Source organism: Hesperophylax consimilis, chromosome 3, assembly GCF_061612785.1.
Source record: "Hesperophylax consimilis isolate HC1 chromosome 3, BYU_Hcon_1.0, whole genome shotgun sequence".
Taxonomy (NCBI): domain Eukaryota; kingdom Metazoa; phylum Arthropoda; class Insecta; order Trichoptera; family Limnephilidae; genus Hesperophylax; species Hesperophylax consimilis.
In genome coordinates, this window is record NC_142838.1 from 30,294,517 (window position 1) to 30,316,654 (window position 22,138).

General features: G+C 35.5%; 1 protein-coding gene across 3 annotated transcripts; it reads left to right on the forward strand.

Moving 5' to 3' along the window:
- Positions 1-29: 29 nt before the first annotated feature.
- On the forward strand, positions 30-22,138 carry LOC149425247 (uncharacterized). Of its 3 annotated transcripts, none has more exons than XM_089651035.1 (13): positions 30-187; positions 9,877-10,131; positions 10,570-10,735; positions 11,631-11,785; positions 12,700-13,007; positions 13,611-13,867; positions 14,353-14,554; positions 15,154-15,429; positions 15,951-16,151; positions 16,592-16,738; positions 17,312-17,531; positions 20,423-20,601; positions 21,588-22,138. In XM_089651035.1, exons 2-13 carry the CDS (start codon positions 9,881-9,883, stop codon positions 21,731-21,733), a joined length of 2,508 nt encoding a protein of 835 aa, XP_089507161.1. In that variant the 5' UTR covers positions 30-187; positions 9,877-9,880; the 3' UTR covers positions 21,734-22,138. The 3 variants fall into 3 exon arrangements, with proteins under 3 accessions (XP_089507161.1, XP_089507162.1, XP_089507163.1); XM_089651036.1 differs by having other exon boundaries at positions 30-182; XM_089651037.1 differs by lacking the exon at positions 30-187 and adding an exon at positions 9,734-9,779.

Here is a 22,138-nt window from a genome sequence, read left to right on the forward strand (position 1 = left end):
TATCTTTTTATCTTATCTTTTGTGTTGCAAAAGGTGCTAAGGTATTGCTCATAATAATTATTTCTGACTGTAAGTTCAGTATTACGAGGTTTAAGTTACGCCATTAGAGTTTTTGTTAAAGTGATGCTAAAGTGCATTAAACATTGCAGTTCTTCGACCTAGTGGAAGATTTTATAATATTTGTAAGGTATGTAAACTATTAATAATATTTTATAAAACCTATCTCCCAATATGGCAGTCATTTTCAAGTGTTTGGTAAAATGGGTGGATCCGAAGAAACAATTATATAGAATTATTTAATTCTTACTTTAGTTTTCCTTATTAACAGGCGTTCACAAGTTAATTTTATTCTATATTTGCCTTTTTCAAAATTTACTCATTCACCTCCCTCTTCCACATCTCCTTTCCCTCCTCTCTACCCTCAGCCTCTTTTTTTATTGTGAGCACTTAGGCAATAGGCTTATTGTGCTATCTCCCATTTAACCTCATTCCTTTAACAGTAAGCTGGTCCCTTTTATAAAGTTCACCAGGGTTGTCAATGGATATGTGGCTATGTCTTCTGGTTCTACAATGTGTCTTCCCAGGTATCTGAGCCATGTTCCCAACAGGGCGGGACATTGGCACCAAAGGAGAATTGGAGTATCTTCATCCTCTTCACATTTTCTGTATCTGTTGGTGTTTTCCACGCCCAACAACTGCATGTGTCTCCTGACATGGCAGTGTCTCGTTAGTAGTCCTATCAGTTCCCTCAGTGAGTTTCTATCCATATTGAGTAGTTGTCTGGTTCGCCTTGGGTCTGGTCCCTTTATGAGTACAGTGGAATCTCTCACAATGAGCACTTCCTATAACGAGTAATTCGCAAAACGAGCAAAGATGACGAAAAAAATGCTCCCTTTTTTTTATAACGAGTGACACAAAAAGGGCAGTCCCATCTTCACGTCACTTACTTGTGAGCCGGGACTTCTGCGCCAGTGGATCAGTCTTTGGTTAGCACTCGTTCTGCTAGCACATGATTACACATTTTTCCAAACTTGTGTCCAGACATTATTTGTAATTTTTTTTGTGCAAAGCTTAATAACCCTTACAAAAATGTCCCTGAAGAAAAGACCAAAAGAAGACAGCCATAAGAGAATAAAATTAACTGTAGAAATAAAACCTTAAATTTTTGAAAAGCGTGAAGAAGGTATGAGTGTGGCTGATCTAGCAAGCACATTCAATTGGTCTACATCAAAGAATTGGACTATCCTCAAGAACAAGGATAAAATTAAGAAAATAGATCCTATGATCCACTACCCCAGCCTATGGACCAGCAGGTTATTTCTAACTTTAAGAAACTCTCCACTAAAACACTCTCCGAGCGTTGTTTTGAGGTGGCTGAAAGGACAAGTCCAACTTTCAGAGAGTTTTGGAAAAATCACTTTCACATTGTTACTTACCTCAAGATGATTGAAAAGGCGAAGGAGGGTGTTACCGAGAGCATCTTCACTTTTGCTTGGTGGAAGCTTTAGTCAAAAGCTTTGTGATTTTGAGGGGTTTGAAAGGAGACAGTCAACGAGATTGTGTCTTTGGCCAATACCATGGGACTGGAGGTGGATAACAATGATATTGATGAGCTTGTGGAAGAGCACAGTCGAGAGCTCACCACTGAAGAGCTTATGGAGTTGCATTGTGTTTCCCTGCAAGAAGTTATGGAGGAGAGTTTGTTAGTGGATGATTCTGGCGCAATAAGAGAAATACTGAAAGCATGGGAAACTGTTGCATTGTACATTGAAAAGCACCACCCCAATAAGGAGGTGCGTTCTACACATTTATTAAATGATAATGCTGTGTTACATTTTCACCAAATTTTGAAGCATCGACAAAAACAAATTTCGCTAGACAGGTTTCTAGTAAAAAAGAATGAAAATTGTCACAAATTCATAAATAATAAACTAGTTATATCGATTTTTTTTTATTGTTTTTGGCATATCGAAATTGCATTCCGGGTTGTTACGCTCCTTAACAATTTATAAGTATGCAATTTAATTTGAATAAACATAAAAAAAAGATTACTTTTTGGCATGGAACCATTGATGCATTTTATATTATTTGTATGGCAAGAATTGTGTCGCTTAACGAGTGTTTCACATAACAAGTCTGGAACGAATTAAACGTGTTATGAGAGGTTCCACTGTAATTTGGATTGCCTCATTCCGGATGCCCTTTCCCATTCCTCCCAGTGCCTACTCCTACGGCCGGATTGGATCCTGCAGGTAGTGCTTTTGCCCTTTTCCTTTTTAGTCCATCAGCCCGCTCATTGCCCTCAATTCCTTTGTCCTGTTACCGAGATCAGGGTTATTTTATAGAAGGTAGATGCATTTCATCACCAGTCTGGAGTCGCATCGGTTGCTTCTCTATCAGAGCATATGCCTATGTTCTTATTCCTGTACCCGATACACGTGTTCTCCTGTGCACGGGCTAAGATGGCCTCCATCTCAGCATGAAATACAGTGCAATGTGATCCTAGAGGTTTACTTAATTCCCTCTTGGAACCCTCTGTAAACCAGATTAATTTGTTTGTGGGTTGGGCCTGGAACCGTGTCCTGTTTCTCCCTCGTTGGGTATGTTACTCAAAACTGCTGTCTGAAGAAGTATTCAGCTTGTTTGCTATCCTGCCTCATTCCAGCTGTTGGACTAATTGCCCTAAGTATTCGTCCGATCTTCGTGTGACTGTTTTTGGGCAACTCACCTCTCAATTGATCATTGTAACCTGTAGAGCGGGAGCACACAGAGAGCGGTCAGGAGTTCCGAGTTCTGAGTTCCGCGTTCGGCGTTCATTAGAATGTACTGATACTATAACAACAACGCACACAGCGGGCAGTCAGACCGCGGCGTTCAAAACGGAACGTCGCGTTCTAGAGTTCTTTTCCCGCCGAGGCAGAGAACGCCAAAACGCCGCGATGTCTGAGGTTACAAACACGGAAAAGTTAATTGAATTGGTTAGGGAAAGGAGTTTATTATACGATTTAAGTGATGTAAATTATTTATTCGTATATTTTGTTATTCTTTCTAAATATTCTAATGTCTTTTCTTATCCTTAATAAATAAATACATACCTTAAAAATACAGCCAGCCTTTCTTTTGATGAAAAACAGTTCCTCCAGTCAGTATTTTGTTTTTCGATATCGGGTTGAATGATGTTATACAATTCATTAAAACTATTAATCGACATTCGAAAATAAATAGAATCGTTGTTCATCTTTAAGTAAATCCTGAAAAATACTAGAAAATTCGCCTTGTTCTTCTCGCGTTATGTTGATCGGGTGCATCCAATACTTCCTTTTCTTTTTAGAAGCTGCTAAGCTCCACAAGAGCAATAATTCTTCATCGGATGATGAACTTTCTAGTGACATGTTGCATATGCAAAGACCCAAACGAAACTAGAATGCGAGAATTTTAACACCGCTTGTGTGCTTTGGAACTCTTGAGCGGTCAACGGTCACTAGAACGCAGAACTCTGACCGCTCTCTGTGTGCTCCCGCTCGTAAGGTGCCGCCATCGCCGCCCCCTCTATTTCTAAATTTAATGAGGGTAGATTCATCAGCACTCCCATTGCTAGTATTGGAGTGGTTCGCATGACTCTTGTGATTCCTCTGCATGCAAGTCCTTGTATGTGGTTGAGTGTGGCCATCACTGTTTTCAGTGTTGTTCTCCTTAGTTAGTAAGTCTCTGTAGTTCTTCTACTATTGCCAACACCTTATTATGGTTGTGATGTCATCCGCATACCCTTGTGTATATAGGTCCCTGTTGTTGAGCTTTAAGATGAGGTTTTCCACGACTAGGCTCCACAGCAAGGGTGATAACACCCCTCCCTGTGGCTACCCTCGTGTCACCAATACTCTGATGTTCACCTCACCCCTTGTCACTGTAAGTATCCGGCTTGATAGCATGTTCTTCAGCCACCTTCTGGTGGTTTTGTCGAGTCCATTTCAGTCTTCCGCTTCATTGATGGATTTAACAGTGGTGTAGTTGAATGCTCCCTCTATATCCAGGAAGAGTCCTACTGCCAGTTCCTTAGTCATGTGCCTGTGCCTGCTCTAGTTTGTACACCAACCTACGCAGTGCCTCGTCGACCGACTTACCTGGTTCATAGGCAAATTGCAACTCGTGGAGGGGTTTTTCTCTCAGTGCCCCGTTCCTTATGTGCCTATCCATTAACCTCTCCATAGACCTTCAGCCTCACAATACATCAAATTGGGGATGACATTGTCTCACTGGCTCCAAATGGTTGGGAGCAGTTGGGACTTTTGTGGTTTCATATAAAAAGAAAAAAAGGAAAATGATTATTTTACATTGCCAATATGTATCGATTTGTATAATCCTTTCTTCAATTGGTCTGTGAGGTAAATCTTCTCCAAAGCTCTTGATGAGAAATAATTGCATAATAAGTCTCCGGTTGACCGCCGACTGTGTTTTGTTTCAGTCAATATGATTTTGTGGAGTAGTGAATAGGTCAGGATTAATTTGGGCGTTGCACACGTTTGGTACCGAGAATTGCATTCCTACATTTATCTATGAAAATCATTGCAAGGTAACTAATCTGAAGTACTCTACTCCACTTTATAGAAATGAGGAAATATTTATCATAGTGTGTCACAAAGTACAAAGTTGCTTGATGTCCCAAATGTGTACTAAATTTAATTTACTGCAACATTAGCCATACCAAACAGAGACGGTGTTAATTAAAGAATGGTCACTGGTCACCATTGAGCATCTAAAGAACGAAATTAGTTTGCTTACAACGGTCCCAACTGCCCATTCCTTCGACCAATTAAGTCTTTATTGAAGGCCATCTTCAACTTTTCCCAGTGTTTTTCTTGTGCCAAATCAAATTACATTTACATTCAACATTTATATCCACATATTTATAAAAGAAGAAATCAAAGATTTGGCCTCAAAGATTTTAAAATCAAAGATTACTCCACTCTAAACTAAATAAATTTGCTCGAACTATGCTTTTTTGTCGCCATATTGCACAATACTAATCATTATCATAATTAAATCTTGAAAACAGAATTGGAGGGAGATACTACATCTTTAAATGTTTGTCAATCATCAGATTTATAAAAAAATAGCCGTCACGGGACGCCTGGCAGATGTGAAACATCGAAATGAATTTTAATTGAAGGAAGTGAAAATGAAAGTATAAAATAAAAATTTGAAGTTTTTATATTTTTGAAAATAAAACATTTATTATATTATTATTAAAATATACACAAAGAAATATACCTGTTAGAAAATATAATTATGAAATTACCCACACATTAATATATTTGGTACACATGAAAAATCGACAATAACTCCTGAGCCCATTGACGAAATATGACCCTGAGCCCCTTTTATTGGAAGAGGTTATACTCCAGCCACCTAGATTACCCTCGTGATGAAATCAGAAACAGAAATTAGTGCTAAAATTAATTGAAATGCCATTGTGCTTTGACAAGCGTAGTTTGCGGTTACTTACCATCTGCAAGGTTTGACATTATACGTTGACAAGAGTAGTTGGTAGTTACTTACTGTCTCCATTTTGACATTTTGGCTGACATTTTGTATAGGTTTAGCTACTCCTTGTTAGTGCCAAACTATTAAAGCTCTATTTCTCCGGTGGCACAACCAGTTGGGCTTCCACGGTGTCCGAGTGAGTGAGCCCCCATACAGAGCTGTACATTTTACTGGTTAACATGCTGATGTCAGCCACCAAATTATGGCAACACAAGGTGAGGAACCCTCCATAGAATGCTATTCATTTAGTTTGGTGTCTTCTGGTTATGTTACAGTGGTATCCCCATGAAATGGATCCCTTACAAATTCCAAGGTTGAGGCCTAAAATTTTACTGCTCACAGATATTCAAAACCTAGCTTGATGATAAAATTTAAAAGGTGTGCTTATGCTATGATAAATATCTTTATGGTTTTCCTGCTTAGAAAACATTTGGGCCATGTCTTATCTCACATTGTGCAACTAACCCATGGTCCACATTCTACAATTCATATCAACCAACCTAATACTATTTACATCAGTAGTGGCCAACAGGAGGGTCATAGGAAATCATTGCACGCCCGCATTTTAAAAATAAACTTATAAATATTAAATTTTTTTCCAAACATTTCTCTGGGTAAGTACCCAGAAAAAATCAATTAAAGTTAAAATCATTTGGTTTTATGAATGCAAACACTAATTGTGATTTATTTAGTTGTGTACATATTTAAGACAAAAAAAAAATTTTACAAATTTTTATAAGTAATAATGACAATATATGTGTGAATATGTTGATTAATTAAAAAAAAATATATATTGAAATAAATCTGACAGTTTGTGTTTTTGTATTTTGATATAACTAATAACTAACCACTACACATTTAAAATCCTTGCGCTCGGTAGTTGAAACTAACAAATCATAAGTAAAAAGTTTGCTCATTCCTGATTTACAGAGAAGTCAAAAGCATGCCTTCTGATTTCAAGTAAAGATGCGTAGAATAAATTCTTAGTATGTAATGCAATAAATTATTATCTTTCCTTGAAGTAAACATTGATTAGCTGTTATCTTTCAATCAATCATTATTTCCTTTGTGAAACACACCAAAGTCTCCCCATCCAAAGTATACACGGTGTCCGGAAACTCGTAGTACAAGCGGGAAACTGGAGAATCTACACCACATGGGGAACCCAAAAAAACATAAAGTTTTTTGATTTGAGCATTTTCAAAAAAAAAAAAAACCAAAAAAATATATTTTTCGGCTATTTTAGGGTTAAAGTTTTTTCTGGTGTTTAGGGTTGAATAACAGATGTTTTGACCCTGCAGAGCAGAAATATTTTATGATTACACCGGGTTAAATGAAGGGTGATTTCAAAATAATGCTTCAAATCCGAGTTTCATCATTTGTTTTACTTTCAAATAGTTTTAATTAGTTGGGTACTTTGATCTTCAGTAATAATTTATAAGAATTTGATTAAAAAAAAAAAAAAAAAAATCAACTTCGAACTCGATTTACTCGATAACGAAAGCTCAAATAAAAAAAAATATACTACAAAATCGACTCCAAATATGATGTAGATTCACCAGTTTCCCGCTTGTACTAAGAGTTTCCGGACACCCTGTATATACCCACTTCACTATGTATACGTCACTATCTATTTTTGTAATACGTTTTCTAGAATTTAATGAATTTAAATTACTTATCTGTGGTTGAATTAGTTACAAGATATTGTCATAATTGCAAATAAGACTTATTTCTTACTAAAAAACATATCAACTAAATAGTTCAGGAGAAAATATTAAAATGGGTAATGTTAGGGACTCCACTGTGCCCAATGATAGTAGGCAGTCCCTTTCACTCTGTATACAGAATATATATACTTGCAGTCAAAGGTAAAAAGAAAAATTCAGTGCATGTGTCCAGATTTTAATTGTTAGTAGTAAACCTTCGACACTTGACGTGTTCATGATTAGAAAGATTTTTAAAAATTAGATTTTACTTGATACGCTAATTCAGAAAAAAACTCCACAGGAAATATACTTGAACTTTGCATATTCAGAAGTCAAAGGATTAAAATCATATTCAAATATTTAATTTGTGTTACCAATTTATGTATAAATATGTACAAATAATATATTCAGAGGTGTTCGATAGCCTGGTGGGTGGGATGCTCGGCTAGCAATCAGTCAGATTGAGTTCAATCACCGCTACAGACAGTGCTGTAAAAAATGAACTGATAGTTAAAGAGACCTGTTTTCAGACTTTTGCACTGGGTTTAGCGGCCTTTGGCACTAATCGCTGATACTAACCTATACTAAATATACTACTATGTATATGTATAATAACAGAATGCAAAAGTCTCTTAAGTTCATTTTCTGCAACACGTCCTGTATTAATAGAAGATGGCGGTGGTTTAATACTTATGCCTGAATTACACCTGCCGTGTGCTCGGCCGAGACAGTGCATTTGGTCTAGTGCTCGCCTGATGTTATCAGTACGGTCAGTACTCAGGATACTAGCGGGCTAGCGATTCAGTCGAGACAGTGGATAGAAGCAAGACCCAATGACTCGGTCGAGTAAGTACCCCCTCCACCTGCATATTCAACTCGGCGCTTCACCCGCTCTCCACTCAATCAGTGCGATCGACCGAGTCACACGGTCAAAAGAAAAGTCTAATTTTATAATTTTTTGGAGTGTGTTACGTTTGTTGTTGTAAAGCTCTCTTAATTTTTCTCTTTTACCTACCATCGTGAAACCATGTTAACAGCATTTTAAATTAATCTCAATGAACTGACTCGTCCACTGTCTCTTCTTGTCGGTCGAGTAGCAAAACGATTGACTCGGCCAGCACTCGGCAGGTGTAATTTAGCCTTTACAGTATGTAATCGACTTACTTTTCAACACAAGTTATGCTTATTGAAAGGGTCAGTATTTACCTCAGGTTTTAGGTACATATATATTTTTTTAAATAGAATACATTTAAAAATAAGATTATTTATTAAGTGAGCTCATAAGAAAAAAAATATTCGACCAACCCAAATAACAAGTTCAATCTCCAGTATTTACCACCACCTTCAAGAAGTGATATTATGAAGGTTTATTTCAGTTTGTAATACACACATTTACTTTATGATACTTTTCTTCCCCATAAACATGCTTATATTTATGTAACCTCACCATAATTCCTCGTAACTAATATAATAACATTATAAGTGTAGTTCAAATAATATACAAATTTTTATCATAAAAAATATAAAGCATTGAGCAACAAGTACTTAAATATAGTTACCACTCCCTCGTCAAATTCCTGGTGATTCATGCACAGGGAGCGTTATCACTTAGGTAGGTACTGTTATCTCTGTTATTTACAGATAATATCCATCTGATGGTTGCTCATATTGATTTGCAAAGAATTAATATTGTAATTGAATTTGTCATTCCATAGTAAATACTCTTTTAATAAAAAGTATCAGGTAAGAATCTTTTTATGCTGTAAAACTTTATAAACTTACTATCTACAGTCTCTTCCTACCTAATCTCTTTTAAAATCAAGAGCTTTATGATTTACTGAGAATCCAAAACAAATTATTCTTTGTAACATCAACTACAGCACGTTAAAAAGATTGTTAGTCATATTACGCCAATAAAACATGTTAATCCCTAATATGATTCAATGAAACTAACGCAATTCCAAGGTGCCACAATCGAAAAATATATTAGAAAATTTCTTTGCATGCTAAACGATTTTTTTCCATCAAATGTATCAACTACTAAATATATTAAAATACTTAGCGATATTGATGAGAAAGGTTGGGGAAGGAATTAAACTGGGGAAGAAAGACCAATCCTGATGTTCCAGAACTTATTAAGCTTTATGTCCCTGATAACTTCACTGAACTATTAAGTGTTATTAACTACCCATGAATGGATGTTCCACTCTTGTCCCACAAACTCCAAATATCACACTAAAGACAGGGGATCAATCTTAGATCATCCCTAATGTTACTAGTTCCTCTGAGCAGACTGATATATACCAAGTCATCTGACACAGTATAGGTACTTACGCATTGTCTGTGCTTTAGAGATGGCGATTGATCTGTTAACAAATCTACTTGTTCCGACCTACAGATCGCCCAGATTTTTGAAAGTCACGTTTACAAATTCTTTATTGGAGGCCTAATACTTGAGTTCATCTGAGATACTCACTTCAAGTATCACAATCGATTCTTTATTTGGGAAGATACATCTGTTACAATAATATGGTATAATAGTTGATAGTATGATAATTTATATATGATACAATAATAATAATTGATAGTTTAATGATTTATACATAGAGTAATTTTTACATTATTTCAGAAACATGGGTATCTACAGTGGGCTTAGGCTAGTTTTCTTGCTGTCAGTGATCGCGTTGGGAAAAGCACAGGAAAATGCCCAGACGAGAATTCCAGAATCCTTGATGGAGTGTTATCAGGATTCCATCCTGATTCAGAAGGACTACGAACTCCCCATGTCAATGGACATGCTGATTGACTTAGTGAGGAAAGCGGAAAACAATAACGATGGGAGAAACATGGACATGAGGAACCTAGTTATCAGTCTCATACACAGGTATGCTATTTAAGTTTTTTTTTAATTTGTTTGTCATTTTATATTTTACTTTATAAGCCGAGAGTGGAAATCAAACAATCCGTGACACTGATTTAACGATAAACAATATAATTTTGCTGATAAACAAAGATTTCACAATCTGTTGATATCTAAGAAAAGTAAATTGATCACATTTTGTTTCCTGGTAAATCATCATTTCTATCTTAGATCAAAACAAATTTCCCAGAACAGCGACCTCTGTGTGGAGTGCTAGCTCTACACACTCTTGACATCGCCCTGGTGAAAGACCAACATTCAAAATTGAAATGTTGCTTAAAATGGTACTAACCATGTTTACTGGCCAGATCTGAGTACTATGAAAAGTCTGGCAGGCAGTTAAGACTATTTTTCGATAATTTCAATAATTGGTTTTTGAATGCATGTGTTTGTGAATTTCAGATTTCGGTTGGATGGCATTGGCAAAGCTAATATTGCTGCCTCAGCTAATGTGGTGCCTTTTAGCCCTCGAGGTTTCCAGTTCCATAAACACAAGATTCTGTTGACAAACCTGATTCCTGGTTCGGCTACCCAATTCCCTAATTCGTCTTTGACTGCTGTTGAAAGAGTAAGGAAAAAAATATTTCAAACCCATAATATTATATTACAAATATTTTCAAATTAAACAGACACATTATGTATATATGTATTATATATATAATATAAGCCCATGAGGGTGACATCTACAACTTTCTACATAATATGGACCAGGCTCTGAACCGAAACCTCATTACATTCCCAAACTTCAACCAGAACAGCTGTTCTCTTCGTCCTACTTCATCTACAAAAATATACTTACTAGTTTTACCATCCTGCGTTTCAATACACCTTTTGTTTATAATTGAAAAATTTATTGAAACATAGAGAGTCTTGTCTTATTTTTTAACAGTTAAAAAGATGGTTATTTCCAAACCCCATAGCTGTAGCATCCCATATATTAGTATGAGGTGTTATTCAGCATTGTTATAGCAGTAAGGTAGAGTTGTCGATAATACAAATATTTAGGGATAGATAAATACTATTGCTTCCAAGGTCAGGGTAGAGAATTTTTATTACCGCCTGTTAGGACACTGCCTGAATGGCTGTCCAAGTTTCATTATAATCTATCACTAATAAAAAGTCAACACCGAGAGTTACAAAAAACTGCCGGAGAAACACCTACTTTCATTGTAGATATATTTATGAATACCCGTGGTATGGTATGAATTCAATATTTAATTTTATAAAGGATTTAAAAAAATTCTATTTCATTATTTTATTTATACATTTAATCACAATAATACATACCTGGATTTCAATAAGTAATTCACCCAACTTTTTTTCACTTGTTCTAGCATTTATTTTTAATTTTACGTTAACATCGCACATGCTGTGTGGAGGGTATAAAATTCTCTTAATTCGATCTTCCAATAACTTGACAATGTTAAATATCCCTATGTCACAAATGCATTTACATTTAACAGTGCAGTCTCCACCACATGATGTCCAGCTCCATTGCAAAGCAGGTTCGTGGCGATGAAGGGTCCGTGTGCAACAAACTGTCTCAATACAGAACACAAAGGCTTCCACGAGCAGTACGGCTAACTTCCGATGTGGAAGTAATGGATCCTCTTCTTCTGTAAGTAGATAGTAACAACTTATTAGGTATAAATCTGCAAATTCTACAGTTAAAAAGCACCTAAAAGATAAGCTCTTTTCATTTGTTGATCAACCGTGTCAAAATAGGTTTTTACAGCTAAAATATTTGTTTAAAATTAAAGTATGTACCCAGTATTATGGCCTCCTGGGCACGCTGGAGAGATCCATAGGGGGTGACGGTGGCCTCGGGGATGACATAGGGATACTACAGAGCAGTAAAGAGGTGGTTACGAAATTCAATTTAAAAAAATTGGTCAGCAAAAATATTTTTCTGCTTGACAGATACATACAGGCATGCATTGTCGCAAGAATCATACCTATAACTAGTTAGTATAGTTTTTAGTGCTTAAAAACCACCCCTAGGTTTCTTTGAAGGGTTAAGGAGAAGAGTAAATATTATTTTTGTAAACTTAACACAAACCGGTCGGTGGCCAAGTTGACATCGCGCTTGGGTCCCACCCAGGCGTAGTGTGTTCAATTCCTCGGCTGGCTATGTCCTCCATCACAACACAAGCAACATTTTCAGCTTACCATGATGGTAGTAGAAGATTTTCAAATATTGTCAGGTTATTCGTAACCCGGGAATGTTTAATTAATATTACATATCAGATATCTATGTATGCACCTATATCCATTGAAAACCTACTACCCAACTATAAAATATGTAATATGTATATAGGAAATTTGCCCACTTATGTTACAACCGATCAATATTGAAATCTGCATGGCTACTTTTGCAGGATCTTACTATAGAGACTAGAAATAGCAAACCATGATTAGTTACAATAAAAAAATATTCGAGAAATCTGAAATCAATTTTAAATTGCTTCCTGAAATGTATTACAATCATTAATGATTAGAAGAAAAATCAATCATTTTAGCAAGAAATTTCAGGGATAAAATGAACACGAAGGGTCAACTGAGAATGGCAGCGGATAACCCAGATGATGACGTCAGTTCGGATGTGCCCATCGGAGTGTATGCCAAAGGAATGGACACGCCAAAGAGTCAATGTCCGGTGGAAGATGGAGTGGTGCAGACCCAATGGGGGGCCGTGTCGGTGGGGCCCCTGCTTGCCGGGATAGCTGCTGGACTGAACCCCCAGAAGGTGACCATCAGGGAACTGGTAGATACAAAGAGCGGTGATATGAGCGACATCTCTACTATTACTGTTGATAATAAGTTCGCCGCAACACTTGCAGGTGTGTACATATTACATTAATTATTTTAAGACACCTACGTACTGTTATTTTTTAAACCCAGTAGTTTTTTACATGCCCTATTGTTTTGGGAATGTTACGTCAGGGAAAAATCTAACGGAATGTTCAACAGACCTTTGTCTATTTCTGATGATGCAATATGATGCTATTCAGTATTCACCAATAATCGTAGATCAATTATTGATGTTTAATTTTTGTATTTATATCCAGGCATTCCTGATTAGATTATAAATTTATATTTTTATTACATATATTTCATCAGTTAACACAAGAAATTTTATGATTGAAATAAATACAGCTGATTGGTCCTTTTAAATTTCTTTTTCCTTCATGTAAATAATAATGCATGTAGCAAAAAGAGTGATGACAAAGCAGCTCTCAGCGGCACTATCATAATGTCTTATATTATTTAAATTAATTAATAGTTTTGGAGCAATATTTTTTGTCAGTTAGCGTAGGTATTAGAAACACCCAAAGAGAAAATATATAATTTATTGCAAGGAACAGTTTTTGAACTCAGATGTTGTTTCAAAAATCAAAAGAGTTTATATTATAAATTCTGAAATCGAAAATGCTTTTGAACAGGTGATTTGGCGGAACTTGCGCTGAGACAGGGACCTGTGGTAGTATCGGGAGCTTTCAACGTTGGATCTGCCGGAGGATGGAACAGCACCCAGGCCCCCAAATGGTACTTCCTCAACCAGGCTTCTGACCATGAGATGACGGATGCTGAGATCAGAGGAGGACTGGATGGACTCATCCTGGCCACTAACATACAGACCTTCGTCAGCAAGGCTGCATCCATGAAGCTGTCACAGCTTCTGGAGATGTACTATTCTCAGGTAATCATTGATTCTTGTATCGTCAGATCTCTGAGCCAATGTAGAGCCTCGGGCGTCTCTCCGTTGACCTCATCTCTTCTGCCGAGGAATGCAGAAGCAGGTATTCATCAACCATGCTCAGTAGTCTCCAACAATCATCTTCGATTCTTTCGGCATTATTTTGTAGGTAAATAAAAACATTTGATTTGATAATAATGTCACTAAACTTTCTACTCTTGTCCAATTCGCCTATTGACAGCTTAACTCTGTTTTATTCTACATAACCAACTTCGTACATCTAAAATACTGTCTCCATATTTCTCTGCAGTTTTTCATGAAAATCACGCATAACAAAATGAGTTAAATGGTCTCTATTAAATTGTAAACATTTTCTCGGATTATTTAGTTCAATGTCTAATTTTTATCCAATAGCTGCCTTTGACGACAGTATAATCAATACAGTATAGTTGTATTTTATGTGAAAATTAATAAAATAATTTTTGCAGAGGGGAGTGTTCACCGAGAATATCCGTGCATGCAATAGGAAGTCCCTCATAACAGATGTGGCCCCCACAGAGACGCTCCTGAACCAGGTTCTCGGTTTCTCCTACGTCCTGGACAAGGCCATGCCTCTGCAGGTTACGCTGAAATCTGAGAGCTTCAGGGATTTCTCCACCAGAGCCGTTTCAAGCCTCAATAGTTACATTCGTAAGTAATAACCTCAGTTGTTAAGTAAAGTAACTTCGTTTAAAATAGAGCCACCTTTCGTATACATATATATTATTACAATACTAGCTGTATACCGCCATGAGTTACTGTGGCTCAGTCCGTCTGTGCAGATAAAGAAACAAGAGCGCGTTTTGCTTTTACGTCCAACATATGGCGCTGTTTTTAAAAAAATATATATTTTTACCTGTCACAGGTGACATCTATATAATATGTATAGGTATATAAAAGTATTGGAATTGTCGTGTGTCAATATTTTAGAGCAATCTAATAGTAACATATATAAACATATTAGTAACCATTTATGTATGAATGTTATTATTTGTAGGACTGGACCCTGGATCCCTAAACACACCTAATCATCAATATATGTATATTACCTAATTATCTAATATTATTATTTTTTGTCCTGTAAAATGTTCTAAAGCTAGACGGGATCTTATGACAACACAAAAAACTGTAAGCTTCCTGGGGAAACCTTCTAACCGTAGTGACTTAGTGGTTAGGTAGTGACAGGTGATTGTAAAGGTGATTATCAAAAATTTGTTTGTATATATCTGAATTGTTTTTTCTTCTTTCAGCATCCAATCTGAATGACCTAAGTTGCTCTGCATCGGCTACTCTAGAGAAAAATAATAAAATAGATATTGCAACTGACGTGTATATTGTGTTGGACACGACCTGGCAATACATCAACATCTATCCCTCTCTGACCTACTTACTCGAAGGCCTCAACGTGAGCCCGGTTGGCTCCAACGTCACATTGATCTCAGGGAAGGAAGGGAAGCTTATTGTGAATGCTACCAACTCCCCTGCCACGTTCCAGCAACTTTACAATGAATCCGTTCACCTGTCAAGTACGTATGAAAATTTGGAAATGTGATAAGAAAATATTCTCAGCACTTAAAATTATACTGTTATAAATAAAAAGGTATGAATATCTAAGATCTTCTCTAGATCCATTTTCGAATGCATCGGCTCAGTATTTGGAAACCTATGAATACCGACTATATAAGTACTCTTCAAAATTCATCATCTTCGCAATTGTGCAAGCTGAGATACTCAGAATTCATATGGTTCAAGCAGTTAGTGAGCCTGTCTTTTCCTAATTTTTTTCATAACCATTATGTTTGTCATGGTGCAATTATATGTATATGGGCGTGGAAATTGAATATTTCATGATTTTTGCTAACATGTGTAAATCATAGCCTGAATCACACCATAAAGAAATGCCAAAGAATGCTATCACCTTTATAGTCAATCACAAAGGCAGTAATCAAGGTTAAATTCACATAAGACTTGTAAAAAAATTGTATTAATGTTCCATTACTTTGCATATATTTTTTTTATAATATATAAATACATTTATTTTTTTCAGTTCCAATGGGTTTGGACATTCCAAAGGTTCTAATGACCGTCAAGGATCTACAGAGGGAAAACCTTGACAACGAAACAGTCACCTCAACGGCAGGAGGAAAATCTTCCATCGTACTTTTTATTGCCGGACCGGCAATAGTTAGCGATGCTGACATCAACTTCTCTATTGAACAACTTCGAGTCATCCAAGACGAAATACCAGGTGAACTATTCAACTAATTTAATTTTTATTATTCACTGAATCGAAGAGTTAGAGCCATCAATCGATATTTCTTAAACTGGGGTGGCTCTCTTGCGCAGGACATGTAACTAGAAGGGGAGTAACAAGATGACCGCAAAAAAAGATTCTCTATCATAAGCCTGCTGAAGGAAGTAGTATTGGGACTAAACATAGGTCTGAATGGTGGAGGCAAACATTGAATCTTTAGGTTTAAGGAATTGAAGAACTGGAGACGGCACGACACCGGCAATAGTGGAGGGGTTTCTTAGAGACAGCCAGGCCCCTTCAAGGTTTATAATCCTGACGATGAATTGAATCGGCAACACAATTTTGACCTTAATTACATAACATTGGATATTAGATGCTTTTCTCATTATGTACTATTATATTAGCAGTTTTTGTATGACTACTTGTTTTCACAGATTTAAGATTCCTGTATCTTGTATCCGGAAGCAAGGAGAGGTTCAACCTTTTGGTCAGGGACCCAGCAAAAGATATTTTCGCCCTGTCAACAGGAATTGAAAATACGGCATCGCAAATCAACGATGTTCTCAGTCGAATGAAAAATGGTAATTTAAATGTTATACCTAATTTATTAATGGATGCCTAAAATTAAGCATGATATGCGTTATTAAAATGAACTAGATTTAAATCTTTGAAGAAGAAGATAATACTAACAAATCTAAATAAAACATGAAATAGAACTAGACACAGAAAAAAACGTTAACGGTCTCAAGTGGGAATCGAACCCAGGATCTCTGTCTTACCGGGTCAACGTCTTTATCCACTCGACCATTGGGACCTAATTATGGTCATATAGTCATATTAGTCGATATCATATTTCAAATTCAGAATCAACAATATTATTTTGTAACTAATCTTTCCCATATTTTTGAATGATTCTAAATAATTTGTTTACAACCTAGATAGCGTCTCTGATAAACATATTATTGATATAAATCTGATGATGAAAGCAAAATCCTAAGATTGGTTACAATAGTAACAAAATACTTTTACAACAAAATACCGTTAAATTATTGTCCAACAATCCAGATCTATCTATGGATGTCAGTTAATATTGCTATCTTGAATATTGCAAATAATATTTAGAAAGATAGTATTTAATCAATTTTACTGAACAGGTGCTCGCCGCTTGATCAACCCCCGATGCGGCTCGGCATGGAAGCCAACATCTACTGGAAACAACGTTCACGTCGGTTATGTAACTCCCGGTTCCATCAACTTCTACCGTCTCCTGCCCAACTACTTCTACAGGCTGGATGGAGCAGCTGCACTTAAACTGCAGGGCTTGGGTTATGGAACCCTTACGGTCTGCTATTCCAGAACAGTTGAAAACCCGAGGTTCGATTTTCAAGCTCTTAATTATTAGCAAAATTAGTATGTGAAATACAATGTTTTAAATCCTTTCATAATTGGATGTAGTTCTGCAAACTAGATCCAACTCACAAACAGTCTGAAAATGAGTTAACTATACCACTGTGAAGAGATTTTTTTTCTCCATGTTCTACAAATTAGATCCAGGCTATATTGTATCTCAGTACAAATTTATGCTTGTGTAAAATATTACCAAGGTCTGTTGGCGGGTTTTTATAATTTACAAAAAAGATTCAAGAAGTATGAATTTAGTTTGCAAGAATAATTTTAAAATTAAAGTGGGGTCCAAAGCACAAGGATTCCTGTTGCGTTATTTAAAAGGTAGAAATAATTAACTTATTTGATTTTACAATATAGATCCAGTTCACTGGATCCATTTACCACTGGGATGTATCGAGTGATTTTTATTTTATTAATTTTTCCATCGAATTCCAATCAGCATGGAACTTAATTGCAAATCTTAAATTATATTATTAATTTGATGAGAAAACCTGCAGTTTCTAAGAAAGAGCTTGTTCTTGAACTGTTGAGGTCATAATTTACGCACAATGTTAGTTAAAGTAGATTATATTCTTATTTTTCTTTAATTATCTTTTGTTTGCTTATTCTTATTTTTTTCTACTTATTTTAACATAAAAAATCCATGTTTCCACGGTAAAATGCAACGGATCTTTTAAAGCTTTATATAACAAATAAAATGAGCAGCTGGAGGTGTTTTTGTGATGTTTTTATGAAATGGATCTTCATATTTGTCAATGGCAATTATTTAGGGTAGGCCGTCAAAAGGCAGAAATAGGAAATTTGAGTTTACCAGAAAAGAACGAAACATACAAAAATATGCAATATACTAATTCCAAAAATACTGAGATGAAAATCAAAAAAATGACTAATATGAAGTGGAGGTATATAAGACCGCATTTAAAAAAATATCCCGATCAAGATACATGAACAAAAAATAAGTGCTGTGAAACTTATTTCTTATACAACACGCAGAGATGTGCAAAATGGGTACCCAAAACCATTTGAAATGCAAAATGGAAATGAGTCAAAACTTTTCCATTTGAAAATGCAAAATGCAAAATGGTTTTTAGAAAAGCATTTCAAACGCAAAATGCAAAATACCTATTTTCAAAGTGCATTGAAAATGCAAAATGGTTTCTCAGGTCAAACAATTAAAATAATTATAGAATTTTTAAACAATTTTGTCATTTAATAATGGACATCAATGTAGAACAAACATATTACATGATGGTAAATCCAAAAACACCACGACTTCAGATTATGAAACCACAAAAAATTTGCGCGGAACTAATGTTGCCAATCACTCAATTGCCAGGGATCCTACCAGGGAGCAACTTGAAAAATGTAAATTATCTAGCAAGGTTGAGGACCGACTGATATTTGGGGCTTTTGAAAAAAAGATGAGTGGAGATAGTAGGAAGAATGTTGCAAAAAAGCATTTAAAATGGAAAATGCATTGAGAAAAGCATTTGAAATGCAAAATGCAAAAAGGTTTTTAGAAAAGCATTTAAAATGCAAAATGGAAAATACCCATTTTTCATTTTGCATTTCCATTTGAAATGGATTTATTTGAAATAAAGCACATCTCTGAGTCAACACGGCACTGAGGATGCATTCTAGAATATACACTCCAGCAGACATGCAAATGCAAAAATCCCTTAGCGGTCAATAAAATGAACCGTTCGCATTTTTTCAAATGCTTTGTCGCTTTGTGAAAGAATATTGTGAATGGAAAAATAACAATGTGTGAAAAAAGATACATGGTTGAAAACTAAAGAAATTATCTTGCAGAAAGATAAACCTTTCTCCATTTTGATGAGATTTCCGTTCGAGGAAGCCCCTGTTGAAGTTGAATTTAAAAAAAAAGGGGTCGCCGTCATGCCGTGCTAACATTGGAAATGCTAATACGTCTATGACCGAATGGCAAAGAAATACCGGAGCCAAAGTTAAAAGACTTGAAACCTTTACTACCTCTCATTCCAAAAGACGCCAAGATCTACATACAAACTTAATTTAAAAAAAACTCTATTGAAGATGATGCATATGGATTTTCAAGCCGTTCAGATTTTGATATCGAGGGTGAAGAGTAATGTTGATGGATGAAGATGTGAACTTGTACTTATTTGGCAACTTTTGTTGTTTTTTATAACATTTAAATCTTCCTTTCTGATATTTCTAAATAAAAAGGCATAAAATTTAATTGCTTTCAGTCATGTATCTTTTATCAAGTATATCTGTATCTATTTGTTAAAAGGATCCAACCCACAAAATGGCATTTTGTTAAAAAGATCCACGCCAATTTTAACGATTATCTCGTTATTCCTTCATCTTAGTAAATCCTACATATTACATTTCGAAATAACACATAATTCTCTACTGAGTAACAGAAATAAGGACAATTAAATAATTACACATGATTTTTAAATCGGACTTTTTCAACTGAACTATTTCAAAACTATGCTTGTGTGGGTTGGATCCAGTTTGCAAAAGTACGTCCAATTATTCTCAACTCTAAATCGGATTATTCGTTTCCTGAAGTATAAATAATTATTCTTAGAAGGTGAATTGTGTCTGACTTTTTTCAAATAACTCATAAACACCGAAGTATATTGAAGAACTTCGTAGGTTATGTTCGTCAATAGTGTGTGGAAAGTCTTTTTAAGGCAAAGGAATTTAAGTCTTGAGAACAAAGGGAATATTGGTGACAAAGGGTAAAGATTTAAAAATTTAATGACCTTAGAAATTTTAATAAAGATGAAGTCATGAATAGAAAGCTTGACAGCGGCATGGGAATGGTAATACATTCTTAATATCATATTTTTAATTTATCATTTCAGAGCTAACACAACAACCGGAAACGAGGGAATAACTTGTGAGTCCGTTTCAAGCAACACGTTGGAGATTCCTCTAGCAAACGCCTGCTCAGATATTAATTACATTCACAAGTGTGCACCTCTTTACATCTCCGTTGAAGCTGTGATAGCAGCAGATTCATCGCAAAACGCAAAATGCACAGGTAAGAATCGAATAATGTTTAACACCATTTTTTTCGAAAAAAATACAAATGCCAGTAAATCGTTGTGGCAAGAATCAAACATCTACAAATGTTAATCAGGTACTTGATGTGTGTCCAGCTGTGTATCGATACCAAAAGGATCAATGATGCCAGTTCTTTGGAGAACCTTTCTTTGAAATACTGATAGAATAAACATCCCATTCTTAACTGACATCCATTTCTAAAGAATGCAATCTTGCAAAGAATAGAGGAAAATATCAACTCATTTTAGCACATAGTTTTTTTTGTTTATTTGTAAAGTCCAGACCAGAGGTGGCTGCCAAACACAACATTAGGGTGCACTTGCTATTTGTATAGGGTCAGCAAATTTGCACTATTATAGTATCTGTTAGCTCTATAAAGTATGTCCAGCTTTCGAAAGTCTTCAGCCGCGTACCCTTCTTCTCTTGTAATCATTACAGACACAGTAACCATAGTAAGTATGCAATGTCTATACCACTGTAACCGTAACGGCGAGTCGGTATAGAGCATGTTTATTTAGCTTGTAATCATTACAGACACAGTAACCATAGTAAGTATGCAATGTCCATACCACTGTAACCGTAACGGCGAATCGGCATAGAGCCGATGTTTGATTTGAGGTAACAACTGTCAGCCTTTAGCTCGCCGCGAGCTATGTACTTAAAATGATTTTTGATAATGGCAACGGTTAAGGTTACAGCTAGCAGTTGTGTACGCTGGCCATAGCTGGTACTTAATGTTGTGGATGGTAAGACTTATTGGGAAGATTGTCTTCATCAGAGGAGATTGTAATACAATAGTTCCTAATCTCAAGTTTTATATTAAAAGAAATGAAAAAATGTCCACTTTTATGAAAAAAAAAAATCAGTTTGCATTAGTCCAAAGGCCAGAATCTGGATGAACATGAATATTAATTTTTTTTCATTTCATGAGTTGCTATTGCTTTAAAATTTTTTTTTTTTCAGAACGTGACTGCAGATATCCGGACAGTGTGAAGTTTAATGTAAACCTCCAGGAGCTGGGCTGCTTCAGTGGTGCAAATTCAATTGTTGTCAGTTTGTCTCTCTTACTAGTATCCGTTTCCATCATGTTCAAATCACTGTTCTTTTAATTAATAGAAATATATTCTACAAAATTACAATATTCATGTGTTCATAATTTCACTAGAAAAAAATTCTTTATCATAGTATTGATATAGGTAGGTACAGATTTACAAAACTAGGAACTAAAAAACTTTTTTTACAATATCTTCGATAGCTATGCTATCGTCTTCACAGATAATTCAATATCATCTGTAGTATAGTCAGATGGATATATTATTTTTGCCAAGCAGCTAGGTCTGCAAATTTAGTAAGAAAAAGCATAAGTTTTAATTAAATACTACCTCTTTTTAAAAAAAAGTTTTTTATAATAATTTAAAAGTAGTTGGTTAATTCTTTATAATTTTAAAAAAGGATTTTTTTACTATGCATTGTTAAAAAATGTATGTATTTTTATTTTTAAACAAAAAAATTAT